Below are 12584 nucleotides of genomic sequence, written 5' to 3'. Positions count from 1 at the left end.
ATATATATATATATATATATAAACTCACTAAGTTTCTTAGGGCCTTGCTAATTTGCTGGGGCTGTCTTTGAATTCACAATCCTCCTGGCTCAGCTTCCCAAGCCATTTGGATTACAGGCTTGTACCATCTCGCCTGGCCACATTTAATCCTTTATTAAAGAATATCACTAACTTCTGGAAAGGACAAGATAGCTGGAGATCCAGGCTCAGACAGGCAAAGGTATCCAATTATTTCTGTAATGAGTTAGTTACAACTTCTTTCACCCTGTCCTTGAATCACTCTGCACTCCACATTTAAAGCCCCAGGAGACTGTAATGTGCCAAATGTGACTGAATCATCTGTCCCTCTTTGGATAGGGGAGGGCAGAACAAGTCGTTTTATACCCAAACTGCGTGTAACTGAAGAGAAGCAAAATGTTAGGATGAAATCAGTGTGAAGAATGGAATCTGCAGAAAGAAACTGGGTGGATGACTCAAGAAATGTCCATCACATGTCCCCATTTGTTTCAGTTTGCTTTGCAATTTATCTTCCGTTAACACACTAAGATCACTCTTCTTCGTTCATTAAGTAACAAACTACCACCTTACAAAGCTGAGTACAGGAACCCTGAACAAATAAGACCAAAAATAACAGGTTTAAATTTATTTTTACTCATTTATTTATTTATTCTTGTTAAAAACAAGGTAATAAAGATGTGACTTTGGGGTCCTGGGATTGATACTGTAGAACAATAAAGAGATGGTAAGCAAAGGCAAGGCCCTAAAACCAAATGAGCCTTGTCTGAATAAACAGTCTGACATTAGCTAATGTCACTGTATAAATAAGCCTTTCAGTGATGCAATTTCAGAAACTAAGCAATTTCTTCTAAATACTTCATTTTCTTTAAAGATTACAGTGCTAGTTGGGTTGATTGCTGAACAATTGATTATAGTCTCTGATAAAAAAAGTTGAAACCAGATGGGTTTTCACTTTGTCTTTACAGATTTGCCAGTGAATCTAAGTCCATGACAACCTAAGTATTTATTTTAAAACATGATTCACCCTAGAATCATCTACTATCATTAAGCAAGGCTTTCAAACATTTGTAATTGCTTTAATTTGGCAAATGTATTGCGATTTTTAAAACTAAAGTTATTGTCTTCATTTGATAGCTAGAAAAATGTTACAAGAATCCCAGAATTTACTTGCATGATGGCAAATGTACATGCTATAGCTGAACTCCATTCCAAATAATTGCTGGAAATCTAGTAAATTAGAAATTGTATACTTAGGAGGTGATAATGCTTATTTTGACTCCTTTACATTTTGTTTTAATTTCATTCATGTGAATGATTAGGAACTATGTATTAAAATGCCATTAAAGAATGAAAAAGCAATTAAAGGTTATTCAAAATAACTTTGAAATATATGATTTCAAAATTGACAATCCTTACTATTTTATAACTTGCTAACTTTTTTTCCTTGGGGCAATAATGCTAATCTTTTGATTTTTATGTTTTTCTTTTCTCAGTGCTTTAACACATTATTGAAACTACAAACATCTACAGCAGTTTCATGTGGACAGATTGTGTTTTGAAAGCTTCATATATTTCATCATGAAACATGCCACTTGGGATCTTTGAAGCATAGAGTTCTGCCCAACACCTGAATAAAGAATCCCTTTCCTGGTATGAAAGAGAACTTATCTCCACCATGACAAATCAGGAAAAATGGGCCCACCTCAGCCCCTCAGAATTTTCCCAACTTCAGAAATATGCTGAGTGTAAGTATTCACATTGATAATATGACTTCTTGGCTCTTTTGTTAAAAAAGGTATCATTCATTTATAAGAAAAGATCATAGATACTGTATATCAGAAATATGTACAGGTGCAGATCTGTCTTGTGTTCACAGGTAGGCTGACTCATGACTACATTTTTGGCATGAGAGAAAGGAAAAGATAAATATCAAATCTAGAAGTAAAAAAAAACCAAAAAAACAACAAAAAAAAAAAACAGGCTCTGCGACTCAAAAAACAGGCTCTGTGACTCAAAACTAAGCTTGGGGAACACTCCACCTGTAGTAGAAGCAAAACAAAGACACACTGGCAGAATGGAAACTGGTGATACTATAGTAGGAAAGTAGAGCACCAACAGGAACATAAAGACAGTAATGAGAAGGAAAAGGCAGTAAAGGGCTTGAGTCCGTAAGGCCTGACTCATCTTTTCTTTTTGTTAACCTATCACTTCAAAAGGACTGGAAGTAGGGAGTCATAGATACATTAGAGCATTACAGTGAGAGACTGCAAAGACAGAGAACTTGTCAAGACCTTAAGCCAACCTGTCATTGTGTGTATTAGTAACAATTATAGGACATGATAATTCAATGCATAAAATGGTATTTTAACATAAGTTTTTTTTTTTTAAATGTATGGGCAGTATGATTTTATTTATAAGAACTTTGTGTTTACTATAGATTTTCACAAATACATCATTCTTCCTAAAGCAAATTTAGGCCTTAAATATGAACAGCAGTTGGGTCAAGGTACTCAAGAGAGAAAAGAAGCAAATAATAAATAGGAAATAATAAAAGGCTGGGAGGATAAGTAGAAAAAAAAAGGCATAGATGTAATAACAATGTTGAGAGTAGAGGGAATAACATTGTGATTGTCAGAATAAAGAAATGGAACAAAGAAAAGAACCAGTAGCACACAGCAGTAAAAGAGGCAAAAATCAAAGCATCTGGTGCTACTCATGCAGAGAGAGAGTGTGGCATATAGGAGATGAGCATTATGTATGAGTTGAATAATATGAAGGCAAAGAAGAGGAAAAGGTTAAATGCAGAAGAGGAATTTAGAACATAAAAAAGTAAATGTGATTAAAGTAGTGAATAGTATCTCGTTTACAGGGTACATATTATGCTCCTGGAATAATGCTAAGTACTCCATATGGTGCTTTGGATTTCACTCAGAGGTGGGAAAGAATAGGAAAGTCTTTGTGGAAAAAGTCAGATTTTTAAAGTAACTTAAAAATTTGGTTTAAGGTGAAAGACAAAGCAAATGGTAGGGAAAAACGGAAAAGTTGACCATACTTTTGAGGAAGGGAGATAAGTCACATCACAAATTGAGGTTAAGTGGAGTTAAAGTCATAAAAATGAATCAAAATGCATAAGACTAAACAAGAATCAGGCAGTGAAGTATCATTGTAGGATTATAAATGGTAGAGTGACGGGAATACTAGTATGCTTCAAGAAGTTTAATTTTGCGACTGAGAAAATGTTTTGGGGTTTGGTTTGTCAATTTTTTGTTATTAAAACAAATAGCTGAGGTAATAAGTTTATAAGAAGAAGGGTTTATTTTGGCTCACATCTTGGGAGGTTTCAATGCACAGTGGGTTCCCCCATTACTTTTGGCCCTGTTCGAGGCAGCAAGTCATGGTGAGGAGTACATGGCAGAGCAAAGTCATTCATCTGATGGCTGGGAAGTTAAAAAGAAAAGATGAAGGGGCTAGGGGGGTTTCATTACCCATTCAAGGGCATGCTCCTCAGTGACCACAAAACCTCCCATTAATTCCCACCTCTTAAAATTTCTACCAACCAGCAGTAGTGCCCAGCTAATGACTAAGCTTTATACTCATGACCTTTGGGAAATACTTAGCATCCAAACTTGATTAATACTAATGGAAAGAGACTAGAGTTGGACCAGTTAGCCAGCTCTTGGTGTAGACTAATGTGGATTATGAAAGATGATAAGAAAATTAGTGATTCAGATATTGTAACATTGAAACTAGCAGAGAAGAGCTTGGGAAATGATCAAATATGAGAAATGAGGAGGAGAGAGAGAAAAAAAAAGCCTAATTTAGGTACAGATTTGACTTGGAGGATGGGGGATTATGGTGATAAGATCCTTTAAGTAAAGAAACATTGAGTTGGGTTTTAATTATGATAATACTTGACTGTATTTTTAAAGTATATTCTCTAGTGTTTGGGTACTCTTAAGAAAAATGCCTATGGAAGCATTAATATAAAATAGGCACATTATTGCTATGATAGCTAAAGTATCATCTGTAATTACTCTTTATCAGATACAGAAACTCTATTTGAATTGATAAGCAGAGGGACATTTCTTCTGAAGTATTAAATATAAGCAGCCAACTGTATTTTATTATTTAAGGAATATGGGGGTATAGTTTGGCTTACAATGTGGTTGTATCCCAATGAACCCATTGTTAGTTGAAAACATGGCAACTTAAAAACAAACTCAAACAAACATTATATTTTTGTAACACAGTATGCAGTAGAATATATGGCTTTTTTATCTTTGTGATCACATGGCTGATTGGAGCTATAGCTCATTGCCACTGCCCAGCATTGCCAGAGAGTATTATACCACCTATTGTTAGCCAGGGATAAGATCAAAATTCAGATTTTGAGGTAGGGCTTTCCCTGAGTTTGTGTCACTTTTTCACCATCAACATAAAGTAAAAAAAAAAAATGTTTAAGTCTAACCATTATATGCAGAGGATCATCTTTATATGGAAGAATGCTTGAATTAACCAATTTGTGGAATTGCTCAAACAGGGTGATAAACATTTTTATAAATGTAAAAATTGCAATGAACTGAGACTAAGTTTAGTAAGTATTCAGTGAACTGGTAATGAAAAGTGACACAGTGGGGGAAAGCACATTATTAGAATGGATTTCATGAGAAGGCATATTACATACACATTAACCGAGAATTAAAAAAAAAAAAATAGTTCCGGTTCCACCAACATTGCATTTACTTCCCTTTTTAAATAGTCAACATGACATGAGATGTGCTAGACTTTTTTTTCTCCCAAGAAGTTTTCCATATAATTCAAAAGCAAAGTGTATCAAACAATTAGAATGTCTGCTTGTGTAATAAATTGCCATAGCCAAAAAATAAATGGAAACATACTTATAATCTGAAGATCCTAAATTTAGTGGACATTCCATACTGTTTTCAGCATGCGATCAGCTATTAGGGGTATTTAAGGATCAGATTTTTCAGGTTGTAATGCAATATTGGCAAAATGAAATTCCTCTATATTCTATTAGAAAAGTAGTATATTAGATTTACTTTTATTTTGTTTTTTTTTCAATAAGAAATTTTTTATATGTTTAAATGACTAAATCTTTTTTAAAATTTATAGATTTAAAACTTTGTTTGAAACACACTAATATTACGCATGTTGTGTATTAAATAAGTGTTTTTATGGTTGGTTGGTTGGTTTTGGATGGAGGGAGGCTTTGGAACTGATGGGCAAAATAATTGAGATCGTAGAAAAGCCAAAAATTTAATGGTGAACCTAGAGGATACCATAAAGGTCATTTCCACAAGTTACTTATCTGATTTGGGGTTCTCACTGCCATCACTGCAATATATCCCATCCTTCTGGCTTCTAGGCTGTTCATAAAATTAACTGGATATAAAGAAAGGGCAAAGCTCGTCCAGCATTCCTGGATAGGCAGCTAGCACATCAGGCAGCTCATGTTAAAAAGCCTAGTCTCACTCTACCTTAGATAGTTTTTGACGAGTGTCTTAACATTTTCTGTACCAGTTTTAAGTATTAAATTGTATGAATTTTATATGTGAAGTAAGGTGGGAAGTGCCTGGCAAATTCTTAGTGATATAACTATTTAATGGAGGGTGAATGAATGTATTCTTTTGTTGTTGATCAAATAGAAAAAGGGCTGCATTTTGGAACATGAAGAATTGGTATCTTTTTTTTTTTCCCCCTGCTACAAGCCTAAATTCTGTTCACAAGGTAGAAGCTTCTGGTGCTATTGGCAGCCTTAGTTCTATGTTGTCCCCACAAAGGCTGCAGGCAGCTAATGCAGAGCCTGCTGTGGCTGCCTGCAGCATGCTGTGACCATGCTCCTGTTTGGGATTTCAGGCTGAGTCACTCCATGGGAAGCATTTCCATTGATATGTGGGAGGGGAGTATAATTCTCATCTCTACTTTATATTATATAAAGTCATCCAAATTGCTGTTATGAGATAGAAAGCTCTCACTCCTGCAGGGTGGAGAATTGAGCTGATCTCATTATTGGTCTGTCAGTGCTTCCTGCTGTGGTTTTGTGGCACAACAAAGGGTTAAGAAACTCAATCTTTCATAGATAACAATACCTTCCATGTAAAACCTACATGATATGTTCAAGTGAGTCATTATCTGCCCACATATTGTCACTTTGGATTAGCTTTTTGTTTGCCATATATAAAGCATGCTATATGGCATATAAATTATTTTTGAAAAATACTGCTATTAGGGTGGGAATATTTCTAAACTTTTATAAATTGTATGTCATTTATAGCACCCAGGGCCTCACGCATACTAGGCATGCACTCTACAACTGAGCTACATTCCAAAACCTTCTTTAAATTTTATCTTGAGATGGTCTCATATGGTGAACTGTGGACCAATATGCCTAAATGTTTAGATGTCAAATTTCTTGCAATAGAGAAGGCATTCAGCATGACTTAGTGGAAAAAACACCATCTGTGCAGGCAAACTAATATTTAATGGTATTGGATTCTAGTCCTTCCTTCTACGTATTTATTGGGATAAGCTTGAGTATGTTACATAAACTACCTAGGCCTCAGCTGTGTCCCCTAGGCAAAGTTGATTCCACCTCAAAATGTTCTTTAATATAAGATTTAATGAGATAGTCACGATTATCTTTGTAAAGATTCATAGTGCCCTACCATAAACAACCTACAAATATTACCTCACTCAACTTTCACAATAATCCTGGGAGGGAGGCAAGCATTCTCTCTGAGGATTGAATGTTTCTGGCGGAGTATCTGACACAGATTCTTGACATTGTAAGTGACAACAAAATACAAAGCTGTAACAATTTATTTGTGTGATGAAGATTGTTATGTCAATAAATTGGCTATTCATCATTTTTCCAAAATAGGGAAAGCTAGAACTGGGATTAAAATCCTAATATCTCCATTAGCCAAAGTCATCTTCTAGAGGGTTTTTGCATACAATACAAAAAAGCACAGCTGTTAACTAAAATCTTGGTCCAAATGTGTATTTGTGATCTTCCTGTCTGGTATATTGAGCTGGGCCCTATGTATACAAAAATGACATTCTGCCTGACATACAGACAGGTTTTACCATTCTTCCCACATTCATTCCTTCTGTCCCTGAAGTCTTCATCATTCTTCCTTTACTAACCATATGCTAGAGAAAAAAGAAATAAAAGAAAATCATGAAGAAATTGTAATAAAGGCGCAGTACTTTTCTATTTTCAGAACTTTATTCTTCTCCTTAAGGAAGTCTTCCATCCAGCATTAGGATCTAACTGTGTCTTTGAGATTTGATTTTTGCTTGATTCCTACAAGATGGGATAAGGAGAGGGGAGAAGAGACTTGACCTCCTACCATGTATGTATTTATTCATTGTTAAGCAAATTCAGATCATGTGCTAGCCCTCTTCCCAATTTATCATGCTGAGATTAGCTTTTACTTCTCTCTCATGCCCTGTGTTAGATTGGCTCTATTTTGGGAGCCCAAGCCACTTATTGATAATTACTCTCTTTGTACAAGACAAAAGGATAAATGGCATAGGGCCATTTAGCATAGCATCTGAGAACACATAATTTGGTGTCAGATAAAACTGGATTTGAAGCCACTGCTGTGATGTGTACCTTAGTTTCTTCATAGAATCATGCTAATGATTAAATGTGAAAATGTTTGTTAAGGTGTTTTGAATTTAATACTTTTACTATGATTAGGGTCATGATAGTGGTGGCTGAGATAGTTTAATATCAGAGGACCTTCCATTACTCTGATTTAGGTCCCCTCAAGTATACTACCTATTTGAAATATCTTGACTTACCTAAAATGTCATGACTTTGCCCTGATACTTGGTCTGAAATGTGAATCAGCAGCCCTATTTTTGATGTGTGTTTCTCATTTCTGACCCTGTTTCTTCTGATTCACATTGATTAACTCAGCAGTTCTTGGCTTTGGCCCAGATTGTATTTCTGGAATGTATGTTGGCTGCATAATCTCTTCTGCCTCATCTCTGGCTCTGTTTTCTATTTGTTGAACTGCTTCAAACTGAATTTCCTTTTGGTTTGCTTTCCTGTTGTCCATATGTCTTAAATCTTTCAATTCCTAATTCTTGAAATAGTAAAATATAGTAATAATTATGAATGTTTAAATTCCTGTTATTTTATGACCCCCAAACATATAATTTTGGTAAGTTTTAAACATTTATTACTTTAAAATTTTCAGAATCTTTATATTTAGATTTGTGATTAAATGAACCTCAATAATGAAGTTATGACTTCTGTGGAATATTGGTTGGGTCAAACCAATTTATGATATCATTAAAATATTCACAAAATCTCAGTGGCTTACCAAAGCAGAAGTTTATTTCTTATATTTTTTATCTGAGTTAGCAAATGGTTCAATCTCACATTGTCCTCAATTTTGTCCTGGGTAGATGGAGCATCCATCAACTTTAGAAATTGACAGTTGTAGGAGAGAGGAGGGGGTGAAAGAGAGAGAGAGAGAGAGGGAGAGGGAGGGAGATGGAGAGAAGCTTGTAAATTGAGTGCTGGTAGAAATAGGAACACTTTTTTTTGGTCTAAGATTTCATATGACCACATTTAACTTCTAGGAAGTAGGAAAGTATATTCCTTCCATCTTCCCAGTGTTAGAAGTACTGCAATATTTCATGAAAATTACTAATATGATCAGTATTATAGGAGTAAAATATAGACTATCATTTACTTTGGAACATTATGCCAATCATTGTAAAGTCTTCTAGGCTTCCATTTCTTCACATGTACAATGAGGATAATAATGATAATTTTTTATTAATTTTTTATTAATTAGCAATAATATTATAAAAATTTACAACAAAAATTGTTGAGGCTTATGTATCTGAATTACATAAACCATCATTAATTCATTGTAGATGAAAAGTGGTTATTCACTAGAAATTTCCTTAGTTGCTACCATCTACATTATTATAAGAAGTGACACAAGAAAAAAATAATAAAAAGTCCAAAGCAAATGAGTATGCAGGCTACAGGAATTTAAATTTCCCCCTTTATTATTCTTTAAGCAAACAGTATTTAGTGCCTTTAACTCTTAAACATTATGCTTGGCTCTGGTAATGTAGAAATGAGTAGTGAGATACTTTTAATCCACAAGCTTACTAAAGTCTATACAGAAAAATGGTGGCAAATGATGATAAAGCAATAAAATGGATTATTAGTATGTTAATCATATGTAATATTTCTTAGAAAGCTTTTAGCTCTGCTTAATGTGAATAAAATTTAGTAGGGGAATTTCAATTTTGATTGAAAGCATTGCAAAGAGGTAAGAGGATGTCCAAGCAGATATTAGAAAATGTGCAGAGGCATGGAAGAATATTACACATTAGGAAAGAATTGAAGTACATATTGGTATATACACATATTTTGGTATGAGTATCTGTGTGTGAACATGGGTGTGTGTGTGTGTGTGTGTGTGTGTGTGTGTGTAAGTGCTGAAGATTTCAGCAAGAGTCACAAAAGGTGAGTCCATGTATGCCTTTTGATAATATATTGTCTATTAACATTTGGAGACATTGAGGATATTAATTTTGGAAATGGTGAAATTATAAAATATGGATTTCAGAAGAACTTCAATATATAGTATCTTGATGTGTGTTAAACATCAAATAGCAAAATACTTTATTAGTACAGCTTAATGAGTATGCAGGATTGCATGGAAGTTAAGGCATTGTTAATACACAAGTAAGCATGTATTAGAGCATCTGCAGGGAAATGAACTGAATGCAAGCATCAGTTAAGAAGGGTAGGGTATTTCATCTTGGAGAACTTAAGTCAATGTGGTCCATTCAATCCAGGAAAATAATACAAACAGGACAGGTTTAGATAGAAACTGTGTTTTGATTTTGGACAATTGAACTTTCTGACTTAAACATTCAGATCCAGATGTACAGTTCTAGATAGAGCTCAGGAAAGAAATTTGAGCCATAGATGTGGAAGGGGTGTTTCTTTGCATAGTGACTGGTTATCAAATCATGGCCATAGATGAGATGTCCAGAGAAAGCAGACTCAGGAGAGAAGGAAGGAGAGTTAGTTCTAGGGAACATTGTATTTGTAAGACAGGGGAAAGGGGAGAGATGCATGAAAACAACTAAAAAATTACTATTAATAAAAGAAAGGAAGGTATAAATGACTGAATGATATTCCCCATCTAAAGAAGAGAATTGTTTTCATAAGCGAGGTCTAAATTCAGATAATAACCAAGATGCATACAGTCTTGAACATTTAGTGCGTCTTGCATAGTGTATTTACACTTGTAATCCCACTGACTTGGGAGGCTGAGACAGGAAGATCACAAGTTTGAGGCCAGCCTTGGCAACTTTGTGGGACCCTCAGCAACTGAGTGAGACCTGTCTCAAAATAAAAAATAAAAAGGACTGGAAATGTATGTCAGTGGTACAGTGCCCCTTGGGTTCAATCCCCAGTAACAAAAGAGAGCAAAAGAAAAACAAACAATATATTTGGTGGGATGAATGGAAAAGAAAAATGACAGGAGAGTGTTTTTATAGGATCCTGATTATAAAAAGATTAAGGAAAGATCATAACTAAAGTAAGGGTAATTGAGTGATTTTATTCTTCCATATAAGTGAGAAATTTTCATAGGGGGGGAAAGGGGCACAATAGGAATGGAAGTTCATATATAAAAGGAATAATTGGTGAAAGAAGTTTGCAAACCGATGGCCAAATCTAGATTTTTGTTTTGGGTTTAATTTATTTAGGTCTTTTGTCTCCACTATTTATTTTCCTAACACATTAGTGTTAGCCTTAAGCAAGTTACATAACCCTTCCAAACTTTAATTTTCTGAACTGTGTAATTAAGAAAATAATGAAGACTATCTCAAAGATTTTTCTAAGGCTCAAAATATCATGTGTATAAATGCTTTGTAAACAGCAAGCCACCATATGTAAGTTAATTATCACTTTTGTTGTTACCATTAGACTGTTCTGAGTTTTCTTTCTACTCTCTTTACTGTTTCTGTAGTTCAGTATCTCTGCTTTTCCCAAACACATATTTCTATTTCTATTTTTATTATTTACTGAATTTTGCATTTTAGTTCTATGAGACTATGTGAGAAATGCACTCCTGCTCAAAGCAGCACAGTTTTTTTTAAATTTTTAATTAAAAAAAAATTAGAACAGTTTATATTCAAATCCTGCAATCTCTCTTAAAGCTTTGTTTAGGAATTTTAGGGAGCAAGTATTATTTTTTATACCCCAAACTGTATTTTATAAGTGAGAATATGGCCAATATCATGGTGGACCTGAGACTTTTTGTCTCTGTACAAAGTAAGAAGGTAGCCCACTGCAGATGTCTGCATGCTGGAGACATGGGCCTTCTGGGTTAGAGACAAAGAACTTCATTAATCATGTCAAATAAAGAAAGTAACTTTTACCTCCTGTTGGGTGTGGTTCCCTCTCTTCATTTCTTGTTGAGAATTATAAAAAATGCCAAGTGACATTCATACAAGCAGTGAGTTGTGTCACAGGAAGAAATCCCCATGTTTAGAGAACTGGGTATTTTATAATGGACAGTAAACAAATCTGCTCTTTGCTCAAGAGGGAGTCATGATCTGTCTCCCAGGGTTGTTTACTATAAAAACATCCTTGAAATAATAGTCTGTAAGAAAGGCACTTAATGCTTCTGCTGCAACAGAAACAAAAGAAACCCTGAGAATTGTCTTCAAACAAATATGAGCGTATATTAGCCATTAATACTATAGTCAGTGTACAGAGGGTGACTAAGTATACATATTTTCCCATCAGGCTGCCTCCCAATATCTGCAAAGGTGTTCCTGAGTCTTGGCATTTAAATCTCTTTGACTTGGTCTCTGATCTCCCATCTTTTCCTTTGCCCTACTCCAAAATTCTCAAACCCACTCCAATTATACCCTAAAATTCAATGTAGGAAACTTACTCCTTTTTCTATATTCATCCAGGAAGTATGAAGGAGAATTTAGGTTCTGGTTTTTTAGAGCCTCCCTGCCGTGACCCCTCGCCGGCAAGGGAAAACACGACACAGGATTCTTCTTTCAGCAGTTTATTCAGGCCTTGATTCATGTATCATCTTCTAGTGACCCGTCGCCGAGCGCCCAAGCACAGCCTAATAAAGCCTCCAGCATACCAATCTTAAGCTGCCACGTGGACCTTTCTCATAGGGTGGTAAGGGATTGCGTGCCAATTCTCCATATTAGGAGTTGTTTATCACAGGCCACAGTGGAAGCCGGCACCATCTTCTAATGGCGGCCACGGTCCAATTAGAACGGCTTACCACAGTTCCCCCTTCTATTTTATATAACAATGCAGGTGAAAGTAGAGGTCCTATCCCACTGTACAGTAGTGGCTGCAATGTATGGTTCAGTCCCAAGGAGGCGCCTTCCCCAGACCTGATCCCATATCAGCCGACGCCTTTTTTCGTAGGGCGGGGCATGGACGTCAAACCCGCATGCAATAGGACATGCTTTCCTTGAGGTCCGTTGAGGGATCACTCAAGTGCAGTGCCTTGCCT

The 12584-nt window shown here is 35.4% G+C and overlaps 1 protein-coding gene across 9 annotated transcripts in view; it reads left to right on the top strand.

Moving 5' to 3' along the window:
• Window positions 1–12584, top strand: part of Dgkb (diacylglycerol kinase beta) — a 747732-nt gene that overhangs the window by 135074 nt on the left and 600074 nt on the right. For all 9 annotated transcript variants that reach the window (XM_048799633.1, XM_048799632.1, XM_048799634.1 and 6 more), the window contains exon 2: window positions 1512–1763. In XM_048799633.1, the coding sequence (XP_048655590.1) occupies window positions 1694–1763 (70 nt within the window). In that variant the 5' untranslated portion in view covers window positions 1512–1693. The remainder of the gene's footprint in view (window positions 1–1511; window positions 1764–12584) is intronic.

This window comes from Marmota marmota, unplaced genomic scaffold (assembly GCF_001458135.2).
Source record: "Marmota marmota marmota unplaced genomic scaffold, marMar, whole genome shotgun sequence".
Classification (NCBI taxonomy): domain Eukaryota; kingdom Metazoa; phylum Chordata; class Mammalia; order Rodentia; family Sciuridae; genus Marmota; species Marmota marmota.
This window is presented reverse-complemented; position numbering and strand designations above follow the sequence as displayed.